This window comes from Pelophylax lessonae (genome assembly GCF_965119305.1).
Source record: "Pelophylax lessonae genome assembly, chromosome: 3".
Taxonomy (NCBI): Eukaryota; Metazoa; Chordata; class Amphibia; order Anura; family Ranidae; genus Pelophylax; species Pelophylax lessonae.
The window spans coordinates 136,824,644-136,847,593 of NC_138770.1; the positions used below are offsets into that span (position 1 = coordinate 136,824,644).

A 22,950-nucleotide genomic window follows, 5' to 3' on the forward strand; every position below is an offset into this window, starting at 1 on the left:
TGATGCTATGGTCCTCAACAGACATTACCCCATTAGAAAAACACTTGAGGGTTCCCAGTGCAGGGCCACTAATAAGCCAGTACATGAGCTTAGCAGGGAGGGCCCGGGCAGCCTCACAGACAAAATGCACCCCCCGCTCATTCCACTCCTACTAGCTTAGGGGGTGTTATATACTACATGCAATTCCAGGGCCCCTTTCTGATTATGGGATGGTGGAGGTGGAGCAGTTGAGGGACTTTTTTTTTTTCAATTTTGGGCGCATGCGCATTCCCGCACCTGCTCCGCATGTTGCTGGCTGCTGTGCTAAAGTCCCGGATGCCTGCCACTGTGGCTGCCCATTGCCTACCCTGGCGGAGTGATCTTCCTCCGCTCAGGTCCCCACTCAGCAGCCGAGATCAAGAGGCTTATGTGAGGCGGGTGGCAGCAGCAGTGGCAAGGAGAGACAGCTTACAGTGAGCAGAGGAAGCCACACTATATTGTGGATGGAGCACATGTAAGCTGCAGGTTTAGTACGTTTCCTAAGTAAATTATTAACATTTTTTCCCCCACAGGTTTTTTATTTTGAATTGTACTGCAGCATGGAGAAGGGGCCCTAAATAAATAAGCATACTTTGCTTTGTAATATAAGACCCACCTAAATTAGTTTTGCTAATTTTAGCTAAAATTGCAGAATGTATTGAAGCCACTGCATCATGTGCCAGTAAAGCAGCTAGCATTTTCAAAAGCAATGGTCAGCAATGGCTGATTACAAATTTTTATAATCACTGTATTTCTTTAAGAGACCCTGCCATGTAACAAAATACCCATGTGATAAGGTTCTGATGGCAGTAACAATTTTCCAAACGTAAAAGAGCAGTGCATGTTGTGAGCCTATATATCTCCATCTTCTGCTAGTTATACTGACTTTGCTGTATGCTTTGTACACAGATCAGCGATCTGGCTATTTAGTCTCACTGCAAAGCAAGGAGAAAAAACAGACTGTTCTGTTAGTAAAAGCAGCACATATAAGGCAGGGTCTGGGGCGGGACCAGGGGCGGAGTTGAGGGTGGGGCTAAAGGGGGCCCTGTCAGGTAGGCTGTACGGGGCCCCATGATTTCTATCAGCGGCCCTGCAAGCAGCTACTCAAAGCTCCAATTGACATAAATCAAAACACTATATATGAGAACCGTGCTTATAACTGTCCATTCAGAGAGGGGGAGAAATATATTAAGACATATGTGGACTTTCATGGTAACATACAAAGGCTTGACAGATTGATTAAATAAAATAAGTCTTTATTCAAAAAACAAGGTAAAACATATTCACATCTAAAAAATAGACACAAGACACTGTCTCTTCAACATTTGGCTCTATAAAAACGAATCACAAATGGAGTGACCTTGGGAACATATCCATTGTCAGTTATAGCAGGTACCATCTGAATGTTAGGCGCTCTACATGTTTCGCGGGGAAACCACCGCTTCTTCAGGAGCTTATAGCACAATAATATAGAGCAAAAATCACATTTGCAAACGTGAGGCCACCCGCAGGGAACCAGGGTGCACAAATCTGTCCCGGCGAATGCTGGAATCCCACCCACATAGGGCACAAAGTCCCTTATCGTAATAACAAGTGCTGGACAACTGGGTTATATCCTCCCAAAGTTGGAAATAAATTGCACCATTGTTTAACTACAATAATAGTATACTTATAAAGTAGATGTAGGAAAGGCGAGAGACATGAGCGTTTCAAAATGATGCAAAATTTCTAGAAGCTACACCCTCAATCATCACATACCTTGGATGATCAATGTAAGCATACAGAGGGGACTGGTTGCAGTAATAAAGCCCAAAGAATATAGGACTGGTATCCAGTAGTGTGTGTAACACCAAAATACTCCCCTATCATAAGGAGGAACTGGCTCTGGACTGTCCATCAAAAATGCTGAATGTGAATAAAACAAAAGTCCCTTTATAAACAATAGGTGTCCAAATGTGCTTCTAGAAATAACAATCATCACTGTGCCATCACCTCATGGTAAAAACACCAAATATGGCTTTCCAGATCATAGGAAGGTCTAAATAAGCTTATATTATAGGTCGAAATTGTGAAGACTCCCATACATCATGCAAGCCGATCATATACGTTGCCAGCGAAGTCTCTTTTAATGTTGTAACTAGTGTATCATTTTTGCCTCAAAACTTTGTATTGTGCACCAAGAAAAAAAAACATAGGTTAGTAATGTTGATTTTAGGGCAAAACAACAGAAAGAAAGCCACTCACATTTATAATGCATCAGTAGCTAGTCATTTCCTACAATCCCATGCATATTCCCATACGTCATCCAGTCTGATCTTATATGTTACTGGTACTGACTCCTCAGGTGTCATGACCAATAACATGATCTTGGCTCACATAAATGAATGAATACCCAAAGAGTAGTAACATTACTTTGAAGGCAGAAGGGTCTAAAACGAAACCACTCACAATTATAAGTTGCATTAGTGGCACTATACTTCTCATAGCTTTGAGATATAACCATTGGATAGCTTCGGAATGCATAGTCATACATTGGGAGAGATCCACAGCTCTCACCATCTTCCATCAGTATCATTTATTGGTAAAACACAGCCAAAGCCAACTAAAGCTGTCACTAATATTGTATGCTGAATCTTATGCCGAAACAGCTGGTATATCCTTCTCAGCTCAAAAGATCGTTAAGCACTTGGAGAAAGGAGAAAAAATGCTTCCATAGAGTAGTTACATTTTATTAAAAATATAAAAAGACTAAACAACCATGCACATATTAAAAGTGCATCAGTGGCACTACACTCTCACAAGCATCAAGATGCAACTGCTAGGTAACTTCTTAAGCCGGCCATACATGGATCGAAAATCAGCCAGTTCAACCACGACTGAGCGAATTTGTGTACAACCAGCCTGTCAAGTTTTTCCCTATTGATCAATACCTTTGGCTATAGCCGGCAACACTGATCTTTGTATTCTAGGGGCAGGGAAGACTCCCCGCTGTCTGAATACATAATTCCACAAGTGTGGATGGGGGAATCGGCTCATTTTTTTTTTTCGCTCATCCCACCGGTTGAACCAGAAAACAATGACTCATGTATGGCCAATTTTATTACATTTTTTTTGTGTAGTGTGGACACTATCACTGCTTGCACTACCTGCCTTTCTTTTCCTTTTTTTTTTTTTTTTTTTAATGAAATTACCTCCCCAAGGGGGACTTAAATGCTCAAGCACAGCTTTATATAAGATGTGATGAAAAAGGACTTAAAAACATGTAATATTGTTTATCTTAGAAGGATCAATGAATTATACCGTTAAATGTGTTTTTTTTTTTTTTTTTTTCTCTCTTTCAGTGTGTTGATGCGATCTGTACACTGTTATTAGAGCACTCAATGCTATTGACATCACTGAAGCTGTTTATAGAGAGCGGTGATGCCACTCTACAAACAAAGGCATTGGAGCTTTTATGTGCAGTTACCAAGGTATGTCCAGCATATACGTCCTGTCTGCCTTTTATGCCCTGTATTGTTAATGATCTGCACAAAATGCTGTCTGCATTTAAATTGATCATGTGACATAACCTTTGCATGCAGCCTGGGCCTAGAGTCCAAAGGGTTCTATGGGGATGCAAGCAGTGTTCATTTTTATTTCAAATTTTCATTTGGTTATAGAAATAGTCTTTTGACTAAAATGCCATTTTAGTTTTAGTCGTATTTTAGTTATCTGAAATGTTTTAATTTTAGTCGACTAAAGTCTCCAGTACATTTTATTAGACTAAAATCTAATGGGTTTAGTTAAATTGTAATGCATTAATTATTTCTTTATAATTTAAAAATATATACTCCCGGAGTAAAAAAAGTCTAATAACATGTTATTATTTATGGTATCAATGTTTGAGCAAACTACACAGACACAGATTTACCCATTGTGATATATGGTATATATCACAACGGCTAAATCTGTGTCTGTAGTGCATGTTCAAACCTTAATACCATAAATAATGAAATGTTATTTGATTTTTTACTCCAGGAGTATATAATGAGTTTGGAAATGATAGAGAAATGTGTAAATAATGATTTAAACAAATTTACCTAAACTGATAAGATTTGAGTAGACTAAAATGATTTTAGTCGACTACAATGTACTAATTTCAATTTCGTTTTAGTCATAGTCTTTTGTCTAATATGCAATTTTATATTGAATTATGTTTTATTAAAAATTTTTAAACAGTACAGATCAAGTAGAAAAAACATAAATGTCTCCAGTTACAATAATATATCAAATCAAATAGGCTACATAGGCACAATACTCAAGAGTACAAACGTAAACATAGGTAGAAATAATCTCCATCTAAAAGACATAGATGTAAAGACTACCACATAAATTGGTAAAATGAGTACTATAAACAAATTAAGTACAGGAAAGTAACCATTGGAATACTCTGTGTACACGGTAGACAGAGACACAGCAAATGTTGGCAGGAGCTTTGGATTAGGTAGATAATGCAACCAGCTATCACAGAAAACAAATAGGAAAGGGTATTGAGAACAAGAAAGTGAGGAAAAAGAAAGAAAAAAGTAAAAAAAAGCAGTGGGGGCAGTCAAGTAGTACCCATGGGAGGCTCCGGGAAACATCTGAAATCTCAGACCTTAGCCGCAATACAGGTGTCAAACAGAGAAATTGGAAATGAGACCATACCGTCGGCCAAGGAGGGTGCTTCAGAATGCCTTGCGATTACAGAGTGGGCCGCTGTAAGGAGATGCCAGATTAACCTCTTTTTAATCTGTTTATAGGCACCTGGCAGCACTGATAACACAGCAATATGGGGTTTGTTTGGAAATTTATCTCCCACCAGTTTATCATATAAGGATAAGATTTTATTCCTAAAAGGGATAATTTTCGAGCAAGTACCCCAAATATGAGTCATACTGCCAGGAGCCTGCAAACATGGTCAGGATGTATCCAGAATGGAAGGATCCATCCTATACAAGAGTGTGGGGCAGTGATACCACCTAGAATATTTATGGTAATTACGCTCTGGCGCATAGGAAGAGATAGACAGCTTGTATGTAAGCGCCAGTGTTTTGTCCCAGTCCAAATCATCCGACTCAGCCTGTAGTTCATTCCAAATTCGCAAGAAATGGAGGTGGGAGTGGGTACGATTCACTCAGCAAGATCTGATAAACTTGAGATAAAGAGTGGTCAGGTCTAGCCGATTGTAAAAGCAAGGATTCTAAATCAATGGAAAGGTTGCACCAGAGAGTCTATAAAGGACCGTGTTCCCATGTAGTGTTTCAATTGCATTTATTCTAGCCAAGCACCTGCAGCTTTATGACCAGATGGAAGTATCCTTGAAAGGGAATAAGAGTCCGACCCTCGAGGGCTTGGCACAGCAAAGGGCTGTCCTGTCGGTGCCTACAAAGGAAAACAGAGTCCCATTTCTGTTGGGAAAAAGTGTCATGACCAAACAATGGGGTCATAGGGCTTAGTCTAGAAGAGAACAGACCCCTACTGAGATATGTATCCCAGATCTGGAGCTTTGCATGCACCGTGAGGGTAGTAGGACTTTCAGGTGGCAACGGTCCAGTTCAGTTCAGGTCAGGTAAGCAACCTCTGAAGAGAGGAGGTCATTTTCCAGTCGAATCCATAATTTAGTGGATTTGCCGTGGTACCAATCAACTAGCCTAATCAAAGAGGCTGCTTAAAAATAAAGCAACAGATGGGGTAAAGTTACCCCTTCCCTGTTTTTTTTTTGTAGGGACAGGATCGTCTGTTGAATCCTAAGTTTATTATGGCACCAAATGAAGGCCCGAATAGCTTTAATTATAATGGAAAAAAAGGGGGTTGGGAGGCTGGGATAGCTTGAAAATTATACAGTAATTTTGGTAAATCATCCATTTTAACATTTTAGTTTTAGTAATCTGATTTGTTTGTAAGTTTTAGTCATATTTTAGTCAACTAAAATATTTTCGTTGATGAAATTAACACTGGATGCAAAGATGGACTGGAAGACTTACATGGATACTTGGAGGCAGCACAATGTGTGCACTGCAAGACTTGTAGAGGCAGAAGGTTTTTTTATCCTAATGCATTTTATGCATTAAGATAAAAAGCTTTCTGTGTGCAGCAGCCCCCGAATACTTATCTGAGCCCCATCTAGATCCAGCGATGTTGTAGAATTGTCTCGGCTGCTCCGGACACCCCTCCTCATTGGCTGAGACAGCAGCGCGGCACCATTGGCTCCCGCTGCTGCCAATCAAAGTCAATGAGGAGGAAAAAGGGGGCAGGGGCAGGCCGCAGGGCCGTGTCTGAATGGACACAGGGAGCTGTGGCTCGGCTTGGGTGCACCCATAGCAAGCTGCTTGCTGTGGGGGCACTCAACAGGAGGAATGATCCAAGAGAGACAAAGAGGGACCCAGGAAGAGGAGGATCTGAGCTGCCCTGGTTAAAACCATTACACAGAGCTGTTAAGTATGACATGTTTTTTATGTTTAACTAAAAAAAACAAGACTTTACAATCAGTTTCAATTGTTTCTTTTTGTATCCTTTGATCGGGTTTGACCCATTACTTTTATTAGAGGAAAATGGCATATAAACCCTTTTTAAAGTGGGGCAATTGATTAGTTTTGATCTCTTCCATTTTTCATCACTTTTTTTTACAAAACTTTTGCAAAATGTTAGCGTTTAGCATTTATACTTTTATCATTTTGAGTAAACATTTAGTGCAGACATATAGCCATTTACAATATTAAAGGGATTGTAAAGGCAAAAGGTTTTTTATTTTTTAAAAAAACCTTCTGTGTGCAGCTGCCCCTCTCAGCCCCCCTAATGCTTACCTGACCCCCCCCCCCTCGATCCAGCAATGTCCAAGACTGTCTCAGCCGTCCGGAACTCCCCTCCTCATTGGCTAAGACACAGCAGCGGCGCCATTGGCACCTGCTGCTGTCAATCAAAGTCAGTTAGCCAAGGAGGAGAGGGAGGGGTCAGGACCGAACCGCAGCTCCATGTCTGAATGGATACATGAAGCTGCAGCTCGTCTCAGGTGCCCCCATAGCAAGCTGCTTGCTGTGGGGGTACTCAAAGGGAGGGAGGGGCCAGGAGAGCCAAAGAGCAACCCGAAAAGAGGAGGATACAGGCTGCTTAATGCAAAACCACTGCACAGGACAGATAAGCATAACAGTTTGTTATTTTTATTGAAACAAAAACAAAAAAAATTTACAATCACTTTAAAGACCAACTTAGTTTTGGATAGACTTTTATCAACCCATGGGGGGATTAGATCTCACTTTCTCTCCCCTCTGATAGCTTGTGACACCAGGATAAGAAACGAGGAGGGCAGTTCTCAACAGGGTAGGAAGGCACAGACAGTAATAATCACCTGAGGATCTAACCATTCCCCATTTTATATGCAGTATGTCCAAAATGCAAAGGATCTAGGGTACTTAATACAGCAGCAGACCATGCTTTGCGGGAGCTAAGGTGAAATGATGGTTGGCTTGTTATATCAAGTCCAGTATTTATTTTATCACCAGCACACCATTAATAAAAGTATAAGCAAAATTTGTGACCAATGAAGCAACGATTCAAGACCACTAAAGCTGTCCATACACTGTGCGAAATTCACTTGGTTGGTGGCATGGTAAGCTCCTCCAGCCGGACGTCTTTTGAATAAGAAATGAGAGGAGCAAGGCAGAAATTTGTTGGTCAAACAGCTGCTGTATCCAATTAGATGCAGCCACTGCTCAGGTATTCTGACAGCTGTTGCCGGCAGCTGTCAGACTGCAATAGTCCAGCAGAGGGGATTCATCCACCTGCACTGTATAGCACAGATTAAAGACTGTTAAATTTGTATTTTTTATTCAGCCCACATATACAGTATATCAGAGTCTTGGCAATCTATAAATCTCTTGATCAGGCAATAGTGACTGCAGGAGGTTCTTAGTGACTTTGAAATGTTGCTTTATTGGTGAGGAATAAAAAACATGAAGCAACTATCACCAGCACATGTTTAACTATGGTGTGCTGGTGATAGTATATACCGATTTTATTTATCTTTTCATTTTACTTTTATGTATGTGGTGACACTACTAAGAATTGGCGGCTAATCCTTGGGCCCTGTCCACACTCTGTATCTATTATTCACTTATTACATCTGGTACAGTTGTATTCAAAAATTTTCAACCCCCCAATGCTGTAAAGGGTTTTAGGGAATTTAGTGTACATTTGTAATTGTATTCAGAATTAAATCCTACAAGGACTTCTTAAAGAACCATATGCAACTAAAATGACATCAATTGGTTTTGTAATACAGTAGTAAATGTTTCTTTTGTGAATTCTTCATTGACACAATTATTCAACCCCTTAAAGACTACCACTCTGAAGAACAGAGGTTCATTGAAGTGTTTTCAATCAGGTATTGAAAACACCTGTGGATGTCAGGGAGCAGCAATAAAGCCTAATAAGCACCAATTAGGCAGCTTTAAAATGACTGTGATACTCAGCTCCTTCTAGACATTTACTGGTGTGGTTACAAACATGGTGAAGTCAAGAGAATGGTCCAGGAAGACAAGATAAGAGGTGATTACTCTTCACGGGAAGGGCAATGGCTATAAGAAGATTGCAAAGATGTTAAACATGCCAAGAGACACCATAGGAAGCATCATTCGCAAATTCAAGGCAAAGGGCACTGTTGAAACGCTACCTGGTCGTGGCAGAAAGAAGATGCTGACTTCGACTGCTGTGCGCTACCTGAAGCGTAGAGTGGAGAAAAGTCCCCGTGTGACTGCTGAGGAACTGAGAAAAAATTTGTCTGATGTGGGTACTGAAGTTTCTGCTCAGACAATACGGCGCACACTGCGTAATAAAGGCCTCCATGCCAGAACTCCCAGGCGCACCCCCTTGCTGTCTCCAAAGAATAAGAATAATAAAACTGATAATGATGTGAGCACAGAAAATACATTTGTGGTTATTTCATTATAAATGTTATGTTATATTTGTCTGACCTACACGTGCCTCTTTGATTTAATTGTAAGCAGGATGACTGAATGATCAAAATCAATGTCAAACTGGCCAAAACAATCAATTTCAGTGGGGGTTGAATAATTTTGAATAGAACTGTATATGGTCAAGCGCATTGGTTCTTTATTTTCATCAGTGTATACTTTGTTGCAGTATGTGTTCCCATTGAAGAGATTTCCAATCAGTTTCTGTGCTGATAGGAAGTTAAGGAAATAGTCCCCAGTGCATGTTTTACAGAAATATTGTCAGCCGTGTGTTCAAATAAAGAAAAGACAAACTCCCAAGGTTTGTGCAGTTGAAGCTAGCCAGGCGATGGCATAAACATGGACAATTCTATTATTGATATCTGTATGGAATTTACACTGCATTTATTTCTAAAGACGTACTCAAAGCTGGAATTAAACTTTAAAGACGCCTAGAAGTAGAGTTTTACCAGGTGGATGGAGGGATGCGATTACATTTAGAAGAGTCACAGGTTATTTAATGCTCTTGTTTTACATGCTCTTCACTCCTTAAGATTCTTGGAATCTATTAGACGTATGAAGGCGCTTCCTAAGAATCATTAGCTTTTATTTTTCACAATCATTATGTTCATTGATTGAAGACACCTGCATTTCCTTGCTTGTTTCCTTGTTTTGTGATTAAAGCAGCTTGAAATAGTTACGTGAGTCAGGATCTGGGAACATTTATAAATCTTGTGGAGGCAAAAGATCTGAAAATTATTTTCCTCCATTTTTCACTTTGAAAAATGGCAAAACATTGACAATAATGTCTAAGTAACATATGTGCACACCCCATTATCAACAATGTGTTGACCTTAATAAAAACAAAAAAAAAAAAAAGACCTGAAAAAAAAAAAAGTGTTGAGCTAAAACCAAACAAGTCTCACAAAAAATGGGAAAGCTTTGAAGCAGTGGCTAGCAGACATTCAGGAGGTGCTATTACTGCCTCCTGACACCTGTTTTTTTTTTGCCAAGTGGCAATTTTTTATTGCCAGACTGCATCGCAGCTGTGAGCCAAGTGCTTGGCTCATGGTTGCAGTGCAGGCCCAGTAATCTAATTGGGTGGGTGCCAGGGTAAACATGTCATTGCTGCAAAGTAAAACATTGCAATGCACAGCCCTATCTGGCTGTAATGTTAGAATTCGACTGGGTAGAAATACTGTAGCTCAATTACTTGTTTTTAAACTAAGATCATTGTTGGGATATTTCCTGTCATAGGATGCCCATGGTGGGGACCAAAAGCCCAGGTTTGGTCCACCATCGTCACTATGATGAGTAGCCAATGCTTTAGCAAGTTCATGTAGTCAGACCGTGATTGAAAACAGATTTTTCTGAAATAAAACAAAAATTGTATTGAAGTGCTTTAGCAAACTAAAATTCATCCAGTTAGACTTTACAACTACTTTGAAGTGAGTTTCTGTTCTTAGAAATAAAAATATCACAGAATACATTTTTAGCATATCGGTTTTTATTCAGTAAAATAAGAGAATCGGTCAAGAGTCTGGATACATTTGCAAGGCTCTGTAGTTCCTCCATAAAAGCCATATGTTCTGTACTGTCTCGTTATGTATTGCTGCTTGGATCTAGTGAGCATTACAAGTGCTTGGTGAAGCAATCTGTGATGCTGTGTGATGCCTCTTCCCTGCCTGTGATAGGAAAGCTGCAGCTTTACTTCCATAGCACAGGCCCCAGCTCCTGAGCTCTGCTGTGAATCCACTGACATTTATTGTTAGCTGATGTACAGTGTGTCTGAGCCTACACTCCCCCTCATTTATCCTGTCTTTAGGATCATGTTTTGCACATCTATATGCTGGAATTGATGTGAAATATAGAGCGCTTGGCCCGGGAAGACAGCAGTCTGCTTTTATCTTCTGCCTGGCTCTGCGTTTATTGTACTCACCTGGCAACAGACTCCTCTTCTCCTCTTTTTTCCATTTTATTTATCACAAGGGCTTTGCAGGCGGATACACAAAAATGTAAGCGGCTTTAGTTTGAAATAAAGTTTTAGTTTGCTTACAGGAAATGTTTAAATAAGAATACATGCTTAGGACTGTTAATGCAATGCCTAAATCGATCATGCGGCATAACTCGCAGAGTGACAGAACACCAACGCCTTTCATAAAATTGTCATGTTATTTTCCCTTTTCCCTATAAGACTGCACGCTGCTTCTGTTTTATAAATCTGTTTTCCAGTTCTCAGCACTAGGATGAAACAAATTGGAAAAAGGCTTAACTGACTGAAAGGATAAATATACACTGCTCAAAAAAATTAAAGGAACACTTCTTAATCAGAGTATAGCATCAAATATTGATAAGAAAAAGCGGAAAAGAAAATTAGCCACTAATAATCCCAATGAAGAACTCAAGTATTGATACAATAAAAATCCATTTTATTTAAACATCGCGTTCCTTCGATTCTTTGAGATACCCACGGGATCCAGATACCTTCAATATTCGCAAGATTTACGCCTATATACAGTACAGGTATTTCTATAGATCTCCTTGGTGTACTTATCACCGGGAGAGATCTTGTTTCACAATTGGGAGATATTGTTTTGTATTTTCATTTATTTTCATACATTCATTTGCATGAATTGATTCTAGTATATAACCTTTTAACAATGTTTAAATAAAATGTATTTTTATTGTATCAATACTTGAGTTCTTCCATGGGGTTATTAGTGGCTACCTTTAAAGTCCCATTTTCTTCTCAGCTTTTTCTTGTCAATATTACATTGGGATGTGGGGCCACAGTGATTTGAGTCCTGTCTCCTATTTTTCTGCTAAGTATAGCATCAAGTCAAATAAACTCCTGGGATATTGATCTGGTTTGTTAATCAGTTTCAGCTGCTTTGGTGTAAATGAAATTAACAACAGGTGCACTAGATGGGTAACAGTGAAACGACCTACAAAACAGGAATGGTTTTACAGGTGGAGGCCACTGATATATTTTTTCCCTACTCATCTTTTCTGACTGTTTTTCACTAGTTTAGCATTCGGCTAGGGCCAGTGTCACTACTGGTAGCATTAAGCGATACCTGGACCCTATAGAGGTTGCAAAGGTAGTCCTACTCCTCCAGGATGGCACATCAATATGTGAAGGATTGCTGTGTCTACCAGCACAGTCTCAAGAGCATAGAGGAGATTCCAGGAGACAGGCAGTTACTCTAGGAGAGCTGGACCCATGAGTAGAACCGGTATCTTCTCCTTTATGCAAGGAGGAACAGGGTGAGCACTACCAGAGTCCTATAAAAATAACCTCCGACAGACCACTGGTGACTGGTGTGAATGTCTCTGAGCAAACATTCAGAAACAGACTTCGTGTTTCATGAGGGTGGTCTGAAGACCCAACATCCTTTAGTGGGCCCTGTGCTCCATGAAGCTCGAATAGCATTTGCCATTGAACACTAGAATTTGCAGGTCCGTCACTGGCACCCTGTGCTTTTCACAGATGAGAGCATGTTCACCCGGAGCACATGTGACAGGCGTGAAAGGGTCTGGAGAAGCCATGAAGAATGTTATGCTGCCTGTAACATAGTTCAGCATGACCAGTTTGGTGGTGAGTCAGTGATGGTCCGGGGAGGCATATCCATGGTGGGACGCACAGACCTCTACAGGCTAGACAAATGGCACCCTGACTGCCATTAGGTATCAGGATGAAATCCTTGGACCCATTGTTAGACCCTACACTGGTGCAGTGGGTCCTGGGCTTCTCCTGATGCACAACAATGCCCATTCTTATGTGGCGAGAGTATGCAGCCAGCTCCTGGAGTTTGAAGGAATTAATAGCACTGAATGGCCCCCATGCTCGCCGGACCTAAATCCAATAGCACACCTCTGGGACATTATGTTTTGGTCCATTTGATACCACCAGGTTGCACCTCAGTCTGTTTAGGAGCTCAGTGATGCCCTGGTCCAGATTTGGGAGGAAATGCCCAAGGACACAATCCGTCGTCTCATTAGGAGCATGCCCCGACATTGTCAGGCATGCATTCAAGCACGTGGGGCCATACAAATTACGGAGTACCATTTTAAGTTTCTGCAATGAAACTTCAGCAAAATGGACTAGCCTGCTGCATCATTTTTTCCCCTTTTATTTTTTTTGGATGTGTTTGAATTCAGCTTTTTGTAGGTTGATAATTTTAATTTCCATCAAATGATGTGGAAAGATATAAATAGACAGCGCTAACAGGTAAAAAAATATATATGTATATATAATGTGCTATAAAATTAATAAATATGCTGTGACAAAAATACATTCATAATCAATGGGTATAAGTTATTAAAGTGCCATAATGTGCAATACATAAGTGTCCATAATCTATAAAGTGCAAGTGAATTGATTAAGTGCAGTCCAAAAGATGGTTTCTTCCAACGAAACTAAAGTGCCAATAAAGGTGCTCAAATCCTTTAAAGTGCCCAGGTGCTCTTCAAGAAAAGAAGGGGAACCCCCAATGGGGATGCACTCACCAGATTAAGAATATAAATGGGCCTTGAACATATATATAGTGTTCTTTGTTCGGATTGCAGGATAAATGCAGCTACCCAGGCATGTACAATATCCCTTGAACGGATGGATGGATAACATGCACGGCTTAGGATGGCTCCTTAAAATAGTCTCCTCTCTCTCTCTCCAATATGGGTTTTTTAAAAGAAAAGGAAGAAGCCATACATGGTGAAGCCCGTAGGGTTTATTAAGATCAAAAGTAAAAAATAATACTCACAAAGGTATCATCAATAGATAGCATTGAACAGCATTGAATATCCTATGCAGCTGATCCCTTTACTTCCGTGGCGCTGCCGGCGTGCGTTTCACGGTGGTTAACAGGAAATGACGCTGCTGTGTTCCGCTGCCCGGAAGTTACGTAGACGCGTTTCGCCCGCCTTAATGGGCGTTATCAAAGACATCACTTCCGGTAAGGCGGCTTATGTTTATATACGTGTCTGACTCCGCTTACAGCCAATCGGAGGAAAGAGGGGGTGTGAAACCATCAATCTAATAACTTTCCATTGCCAGTCTAATACCAAGCGTGTCCCCACGGGACCAAACGGCAACAAAATCCGCAATCTTTATTTGCAAAAATGGGAAAAAATTATTTATATATAAAAATCTATAAAAATTAATGAGATATTTAAAATTACCACCTCATTTCCTGTTACCGATGACTTATTACATGTTAAAATCATTAAAAAGTATTGTACTTCATAAAATGCATAATAAATTGCTAGAAAATTTAGATTTATTAAATACTAATCAGCCTATATAAGTATATTATCAATCAATAAATCCGAAAAAGATACATTCAATTAATCCGAAAAAAATATAAAATCATAAACATAAAAATAAAATAATAAAGTATAAATAAAAAAATAAAATAAAAAAAATAAAATAAAAAAATAAAGAAATAAAAAAATATTTAATAAAAATAAAATTGTAAATAAAACATAAAATTAAAATAAACAAAAATAAAAATGAAAATAAAAATAAATAATAAAAATAAATAAAATTAAAAAATAAATAAAAATAATAAATATAAAAATAAAAAATAAAAAATAAATAATAAAATAAAAATAAAAATAAAATGAAAATAAAAATAAAAATAAAAATAGAAATAAAAATACAAATAAAAATAAAAAATAAAAATAAAAATAATTTGTTACATAAGGAAAATATATTGATTCTGCCTAAACTCCAGAAAGACATCAAGGAAAAAACGGATAAACAAAGAGGAAAAAATTACCAATTAGATAAGAAACAGTTTAGGTCCAATTCTATGTTAAGACCCCGGGGCTGTAATGTCCCGAGGCGGTGGATCCACTGGGTTTCGTTTTTTGAGATTGCTCTCTTCAAGTTGCCTCCCCTCCAATGTGGTTCGACCCTATCTATACCACAGAAGGCCAATCCTCTGGGATCGCTATTATGAACCAATCTAAAATGATTGGATACGCTATGATAGCGATATCCCTTTTTGATATTGGTCACATGCTCACGCAATCTCACTCTAAGTTCCCTTGTTGTCCTCCCCACGTACTGTAGCCCACATGGGCATGACAACAAATATGTTACATGGGTGGACGAACATGTGATAAACTTGTCTATGGTATACTGTTTCCCATAGACAAGAGAACTGAATTCGGAAGTTTTTCGTTTCCTATACCTTGAAGTTTTGCATATTGCACATCTCCCACAACTAAAATAGCCAACTTGGTCTAAAAAGGTACATGTTTTGACTGGAGGGTTTACCACATTGTGCGCCAATTTTAATCTTAGAGTATTCGGTTTAGTATAAATAAATTTCGGCCTTGAAGGTAAAATGGTTTTTAAAATATCATCCTTTAAAAGCAATGGCCAATGTTTTTTTATTATATGTTCCACCTGTTTATATTGCCTAGTAAAACCTGTCATAAAAGCCAAACCATAGTGATTAAAATCATTGGAATCTTTTTTTCTGTCCTTTAGCAGTTCTTTTCTATCCATCTTTCTGATACTTTCTTTAGTGTTTATGAGTTCTTTGGTGTTGTAACCTTTCTCTTCAAATCTTCTTATTAATAAATTAGCTTGCTGATCATAATCTTCTTCTCGGTCACAATTCCGTCTCACTCTAAGCAGTTGACTCTTTGGAACCGAGCTGAGCCATTTAGGGTGATGGCAGCTCCCTGTAGGAATATAGCCATTCCTATCAACGTCTTTAAAATATGTCCGTGTAAAAAGCCTTCCTTCAGATTTAAAAATTTCAAGGTCTAAAAATTGAATGGATTGGTTTCCTATATTTTCAGAAAAGGAGATGCCATACCTATTCCTTCCCATAGATTCCAAAAATATCTTAAGAGAGTCCTGAGTACCTCTCCACACCATGATTATATCATCTATATATCTGTAATATAGTTTCAGATGAGCTGATTGGTTTTTTAGGATAGGATTAATGATGTGGTATACTTTTGTTCCTAACACATTACCCAGTCCATATCAGTATAGATATCCAGCATGATATATTTCCCCATTGAGTCTGATGCGTTTTCAAAGTGTTCCTTTTTCTGAGTGGTGTACATTCATATATAGTATATCTATGTTTTTTGCCTAAGCCCCATGATCAAAAAAATGTTCTCCATGCCACAATGAAGAAAAAGCACCACACTCCAATGCCATAATTAAAGCTAGGCAGCTTTATTGATGGACAGCAGTCACTGCATTCATTCACCCATCCAAGCTTAAGCGTAGAGATTGAGTGGACATCTCTGTCATCTGTGATGAAGCCCTGATGGGTAAAACGAGTTAGAGGGCCGGACCTAGGTTGGAAGGGTGCATTGTTTGCTGTCCATCAATAAAGCTGTGTAGTTTTGATGTCATTGGAGTGTAGTCCCTTTTCCTCCTAGTGGGGTGTATTGCGTGGAACTTGGACAGGCCAGGCTACCTGGGCTTTGACACCCACCTGCCTTCAGAGCAGGAGAACAATTGAGCAGCTTGATGTAGAGACTTTTGTTTGCCTTTTAACATGTTCTGCACCACACATGCATTCTTACCTGAATCCAAGAGCCACGTGTAAATTCTCCTATTTTACTGTCTGCCTGCCCAGTCATTCCCCATTGACATCTCTGAGGCTATCTGCTGAGTTCCTCTTGCATACTAGCTTCATAGAAGTTTGTGGGCATCAACTGCACAGGCCCAGTCATCAGAAAAAGATTGTGAACTCATTATATGAAGGTTGCAGCAGGTCGCAGTCATTAGATTCTAATAAAGTGGGGGAGGGTGGCCTCTTTTTAACAGGGGGGCTTGGTATAAGCCTCGTGCAGTACAACAGAACTTTAACTGGAAGAGAAATATGCAGCACAAGTCAGTTGTGTTGCAGTGAAACAAGCAGGTAGACATAAGTAAAGCAAAATGTCAGATGACGAGCTGTTCGGTCTGCTTCTTGTCCATTTCTTTCCAGTCCCAGGCTGAGGGGGGGGGGGGGGGGAGAGTAGACAAGACCTATAAGTGTAAATTAACTGCTGCAGTGAAAAATCAGATCTCCTGCCCTACCCAACAGGGCTGTGCTGTATAGTATGGGGCTGTGTATATCTGGGGACTGGATGGAAAGAAATACAAATACTTGGCAGGGAAAACAGCTCCCACATATGTATTTTATCTGCATATTTAGCTGTTGGCCTGGAGTCCAGCTTTCATTTAGGTTGAAAGCAATTTACCCCCTCCTAGATGGTAATTCTTTCTCCATTTTCCTTCTCTTTTAGGTAGTGTAGTATAACCCTAGTTCCAAAAATGTTGGGGTGCTGTGTAAAATCTACATAAACAGAATGCAATGATTTGCACATCTCATAAACCCATATTTTATTCATAATAGAAAATATAAACATATATGTTTAAACTGAGAAAATGTATAATTTTAAGAAAAAGAAAAGTAATTTTGAAATTTATGGCAGCAACACATCTCACAAAAGTTGGGACAGGATCATGTTTACCACAGTGTAGAATCCCCTCTTCTTTTAACAACACTCTGTAAATGTCTGGGAACAGAGGAGACCAGTTGCTAGAGTTTTGGGAAAGGAATGGTGTCCCATTATTGTCTGTTATAGGATTATAACTGCTATTTGCCATATTATTGTTTTTTTTTTTCAAGATGTGCCAAATATTTTCCGTTGGTGAAAGTTCTGAAGCACCTGGACTCTCATACTACGAAGCCATGCTGTTGTCATTGATATAGTATGCGGTTTAGCATTGCCCTGCTGTGAAATATGCAAGACCTTCCCTGAACAAGATGTTGTCTGGATGGAAGCATATGCTGCTCTAAAACCTGGAAATATCTTTTGGCATTGATAGTACCTTACCAGATGTGCAAACTGCCCATTCCATGTGCTACTGATGCACTGTCATACCATCAGAGATGTAGGTTTTTGAACTGAGCACTGATAACAAGCTGGAAGGTCCCTCTCCTCTTTAGTCTGGAGGATAGTTGTGAAACGAATGTCAAATTTTGATGGTTTTTACCACAAAACAGTTTCCCACTTTGCAACAGACCATTTTAAATAAGCTTTGGCCCAGAGAAGATAGGGGCGTTTCTGGATCATGTTCAGATATGGCTTCCTCTTTGTATTTTGGATAGCACGGCAAACTGTGTTCACAAACAGTGATTTATGGAAGTATTCCTGAGCCCATGCAGTGATGTCCATCACATAATCATGCCTGTTTAAAAATAGTGCCATCTAAGAGCTCGAAGATCATGGTCATGGAATGTTGCATTTCAGCCTTGTCCCTTGCATCTGGGAATTTCTCCAGATTCTCTGAAACTTTTGTGTTCTGTAGATTTAAAGTTTTTGCAATTTTTTATTGAGGAACACTATTCTGAAATTGTTCGACAATTTTTTAGACTCTGCTTTTCACAGATTGGTGAACCTCAGCCCATCTTACTTCAGCACCATTCTGACTCTCCAATATGCTCTTTTTATACCCAACCATGTTACTGACCTTTTACCAAGTAATCCAATTAGTTGCAAAATGCTCTTCCAGCTCTTCCTTGTTAGTATCACTTAGCTTTTTCTTGCCCTGTCCCAACTTTTTTTAAACATGTTGCTGCCATCAATTTCAAAACTCCCTTGTTTTTTTCTTAAAACAGTACATTTTGTCAGTTTAAACATCTGATATGTTTTCTATTTTCTATTCATAAAATATGGGTTTATGAGATTTTCAAATCATTGTATTTGGTTTTTATGTAGATTTTACACAGCTTTCCAACTTTTTTAGAATTGGAGTTGTATACCAGGTTGTACTATTTCTTTCTACAGAGGGAAATGTTACTTTGTTCAAAAATGGCCAGATTTATTCCAGAATTCAGTGTTTCAATATTGAAAAGCAGGGGTAAATATAAAGTTGAAATTTCACTGTATGCTTAGTTCATTTCAGTTGTACAGTTACATCCTTTTCAGTATTGGTTGTGGTGATAAAACTGCTGCCTCTGGAAAGTTCCTGTACCTCATCATGAAGAATGTTTAAAGCAGGGAGCCTCAAACTGCGGCCCTCCAGCTGTTGCTGAACTACACATCCCATGAGGCATTGTAAAACTCTGAGATTCACAGACATGACTAGGCATGATGGGTATTGTAGTTCCTGAATAGCTGGAGGGCCATAGTTTGAAGACCCCTGGTTTAAAGTGTATGTGTGGCTAAGATTTTTTTTCTTTTTAATTTTGGATAAAGTAGTGAAGGATTTAAACTGCTGTAAGTTTATTTTGTTCTGCCTTCGGTGTCCCTTTAGGGAGATTTCTCCTGCCTTTCTGCCCCAGAGTTGAAGCAGAAACCCATAGTACAGCTCTACAAAGTGAGGTAAATTTTTTTCTTAGTTGTCAATGGACCAGTTGCCATCTTTGGAAGATTTCCAATCACCTCTTTTTTCTGGTGATCAGTGTAAGGTTCTCAATTTCCCATCACTTTTGATTTTGTGACAATGGTCATCAGAAGAACTTAAAAGTATGAATATTTGCTATTACATGACTGCTGATTGCTCAGTTCTCATTTTTTACTGAACAAAGTCAGTCGGTCACCGGCTCTCTGCTCTGCCAGTCCAGTGCTCACTGGAGGGCCAGGCTGGGGAAGTGGAGGAGTGGCTGGCTTAGGCTCTCAGTGGCACGCTGGATCTGCTCTGTGATGTCAGCCGAGAGCAGGCTTTAGCTGGGGGTTGATGGGATCAGTGGCAGTGCTGGGGGGGGGGGGGGTGGGATCAGTGGCAGTGCAGGGGGATGGTGGGATGAGTGGCAGTGTTGGGGGGATGAGTTGCTGTGCTGGCAGGGGACGGGATGAGTGACATTGCTGGGGTTATGAGATAATTGGCTGGTAGAGGGATTGAATCAGTGGTAGTGAAAAATGCTGTCAATTGTTTTGTCCATGATCGTCCTTTGCCAATCTATTCAAAATTATTGGGCTGTCCTAATGCAACATGTAATAATGCGTGACGCATTACACGTTAATGCATAAAAACGGCAAGGTGGAAATCCAGCCTTAGTTTGTGTTTACATTTTAGTGGGGAACCATTGGAGAAAGACCAGAAGTGTGCAGGCAGTAGGGTTGTGTGATACCAGAGCCATAGATGTGTTCAGATTTATAACAAGTCTCATTCTGGGAGGTATGCCATACTCGCATGTGTAGTTAAACCTCAATGCACATTTGCATACGTTTTTATACTTGTAGGTCCGCGTAAAGACATTCACTTGTATGGGTGGCTGTATGCACCATTTGTGGCTCCCTGGGTGCAGAAAGCGCTGGAAATTTTATGCTTTTGCACATTTGAGCTTTCAAATGTCCCTGTGCATGAGGCCTAAAAGTGTATGTAACTCCTGACAATAAAATAAAAAAAAAAAACACCTGTCATTTGCTGTAAAACCTTAGAACTAGATTTGTGCTTAGTTCTAAAAAAAAAAAAAAATGTGCTTTAACACTGACATAAAAACACCTTGTCAAGTGAAGTGCATCGGGGAGTCTTTATTTTTCCACTGGTCAATGAAATGCAGTTTACCAAAAAATATGAGAATAAAATGCCAGATTCAGAGAGGAAAAGTGTACAGGAAAAAGTTGTTTTAAAGGAAGACTGCAGAATAATTCCTTAGCCCTGGATTACACTGCAGCGGCTTGTCATGTGACTTGAGAGTTCAAAGTTGCATGACAAGTCGCGCCCCATTAATGGCAATGGAACTGTTCTAATTGGTGTGACTCAAGTCTCTTTCAAGTCTAATTTCAAGTCTGATTTCAACACGACTTACATTGACTTCTGTTGGAGAAAGCAAGCCGCGATGAAGTTGCACAAGGATGTCGGCTTTAAAGTCTTTAGGCTGGTAACGGGATGTGCTGGGCCTTCTGCTTCCTCAGTCTTCTTCCAGCAGTCTTCAGGCTGGTAACGGGATGTGCTGGGCCTTCTGCTTCCTCAGTCTTCTTCCAGCAGTCTTCAGGCTGGTAACGTGATGTGCTGGACCTTCTGCTTCCTTAGTCTTCTTCCAGCAGTCTTCAGGCTGGTAACGTGATGTGCTGGACCTTCTGCTTCCTCAGTCTTCTTCCAGCAGTCTTCAGGCTGGTAACGGGATGTGCTGGACCTTCTGCTTCCTCAGTCTTCTTCCAGCAGTCTTCAGGCTGGTAACGTGATGTGCTGGGCCTTCTGCTTCCTCAGTCTTCTTCCAGCAGTCTTCAGGCTGGTAACATGATGTGCTGGGCCTTCTGCTTCCTCAGTCTTCTTCCAGCAGTCTTCAGGCTGGTAACGTGATGTGCTGAGCCTTCTGCTTCCTCAGTCTTCTTCCAGCAGTCTTCAGGCTGGTAACGGGATGTGCTGGGCCTTCTGCTTCCTCAGTCTTCTTCCAGCAGTCTTCAGGCTGGTAACGGGATGTGCTGGACCTTCTGCTTCCTCAGTCTTCTTCCAGCAGTCTTCAGGCTGGTAACGTGATGTGCTGGACCTTCTGCTTCCTCAGTCTTCTTCCAGCAGTCTTCAGGCTGGTAACGTGATGTGCTGGACCTTCTGCTTCCTCAGTCTTCTTCCAGCAGTGGGTGGTCCTCCAGAGTTTGCAGTGTTTAGTGATGATATGATCAGGTCAGTGTTACTCTCTGCATAAATATGCTGTGAATGAATGATGACGTGGTGCCGCTGCCATGGCAGGAGGGCCTACGACACCCTGCAGTCCTAGTAGGTTGTGTTGAGTGATGCATTGAGCCTTGAAGACTGGGAACATCTTTTGACCAAAAAGATTTACAGCAGGGGACAACTTTACACTGCAGATGAGTATTGCAGCTTGAGTTGCTTTTTTAAAACCTGCCAGGGGCCTGTTTTCGATTTGGCCTTAAATAATATTATGTAACCTGCCTCCACAGTCTTTTATGTCTACAAATGTCAGGCAATATGTGGCTTCCAAGAATGTTGTAATATTATTTATTCTAATTGACTAAGACCACAAGTCAGCCTTCTGCTGTATATTTACACATTAAGAATATAAGTGAAAGAAAAGTCTTCAGTGTTTTCACTCTAATACACCAAACCAATCCTTGTTGGTAATGAAAGAGCAAATAGCACCAGGCAAAGGGAATCATAGGCTATCGATTCAGTGACATTGTGCTAGCGCAGCTCTAGCCATAGCTGTGTGTAGAGTAGCGTGCCACTTGCTGATACCATGTATTATTTAGCAATTTGTTAGGGGAGGCTGACAGCTTTATGGATGCTTATAGTTAAAAAGGATGTAGTGGAAGTGCTGATACCGAATATTGTGCCTTTCCTCTCATTCCTACAGAAATGGTGTGTGGGGATGTGTTTGATATTAATGTAATGTACTTCTCAGGTAGGCACGCACACGCCTTCTGAAAATCCTTTGTTTTTTTTTTCCCTCTGATGCAGAGATTCTGTATGTGCACTTATTTATTAATCAGGGATATGCAGAAGTACATGTGCAGTGTCTTTCTAAAAAGGCATTCGTACATAATTACTTTGTATTGGCTCTTGTGTGCCGAGTGTTTTCATTCCATGCTGACCTTTTTCTTCACAGAGCTTTCTTGTTTTTCTAGCCCTTTGTAAAGAACATTTTCCCTTTCCCTTTTTTCTTGTAGCAATTTCCTTTTTCTATTTTTTATTTTTTTATTGGTTTTGGCAAATGTGGCAACCCAAACAGACAAAAAGCTGCTCAGTTTGCTTGTGAACTACTATTTTCATCAGTTTTCATGCAAATAATGACATTTTCCAATACTTTAATAGAGAACAATGATACCCCAAATGAGACTTTAAGGACTTTATGCTGATCACTGGAGCCTGTGGGCACACAACCTTTGGTATCCAAACTAAAGGAATAGTAAATCAGTGTAACAGAGGTATAGTAAAAAATTACAAAAACCCTATTTAACATTCATAAAACATGGCCATGTGGTCAATTGGTAACTGCATAAATTAAAACAAACAACGTGATGACACAGA

The 22,950-nt window shown here is 39.9% G+C and overlaps 1 protein-coding gene across 1 annotated transcript in view; it reads left to right on the forward strand.

Moving 5' to 3' along the window:
- NBAS (NBAS subunit of NRZ tethering complex) overlaps window positions 1–22,950 on the forward strand; it is a 1,303,215-nt gene that overhangs the window by 1,261,222 nt on the left and 19,043 nt on the right. Inside the window, exon 51 of the mRNA XM_082252487.1 lies at window positions 3,360–3,488. Coding sequence (XP_082108613.1) covers window positions 3,360–3,488 — 129 coding nt within the window. The remainder of the gene's footprint in view (window positions 1–3,359; window positions 3,489–22,950) is intronic.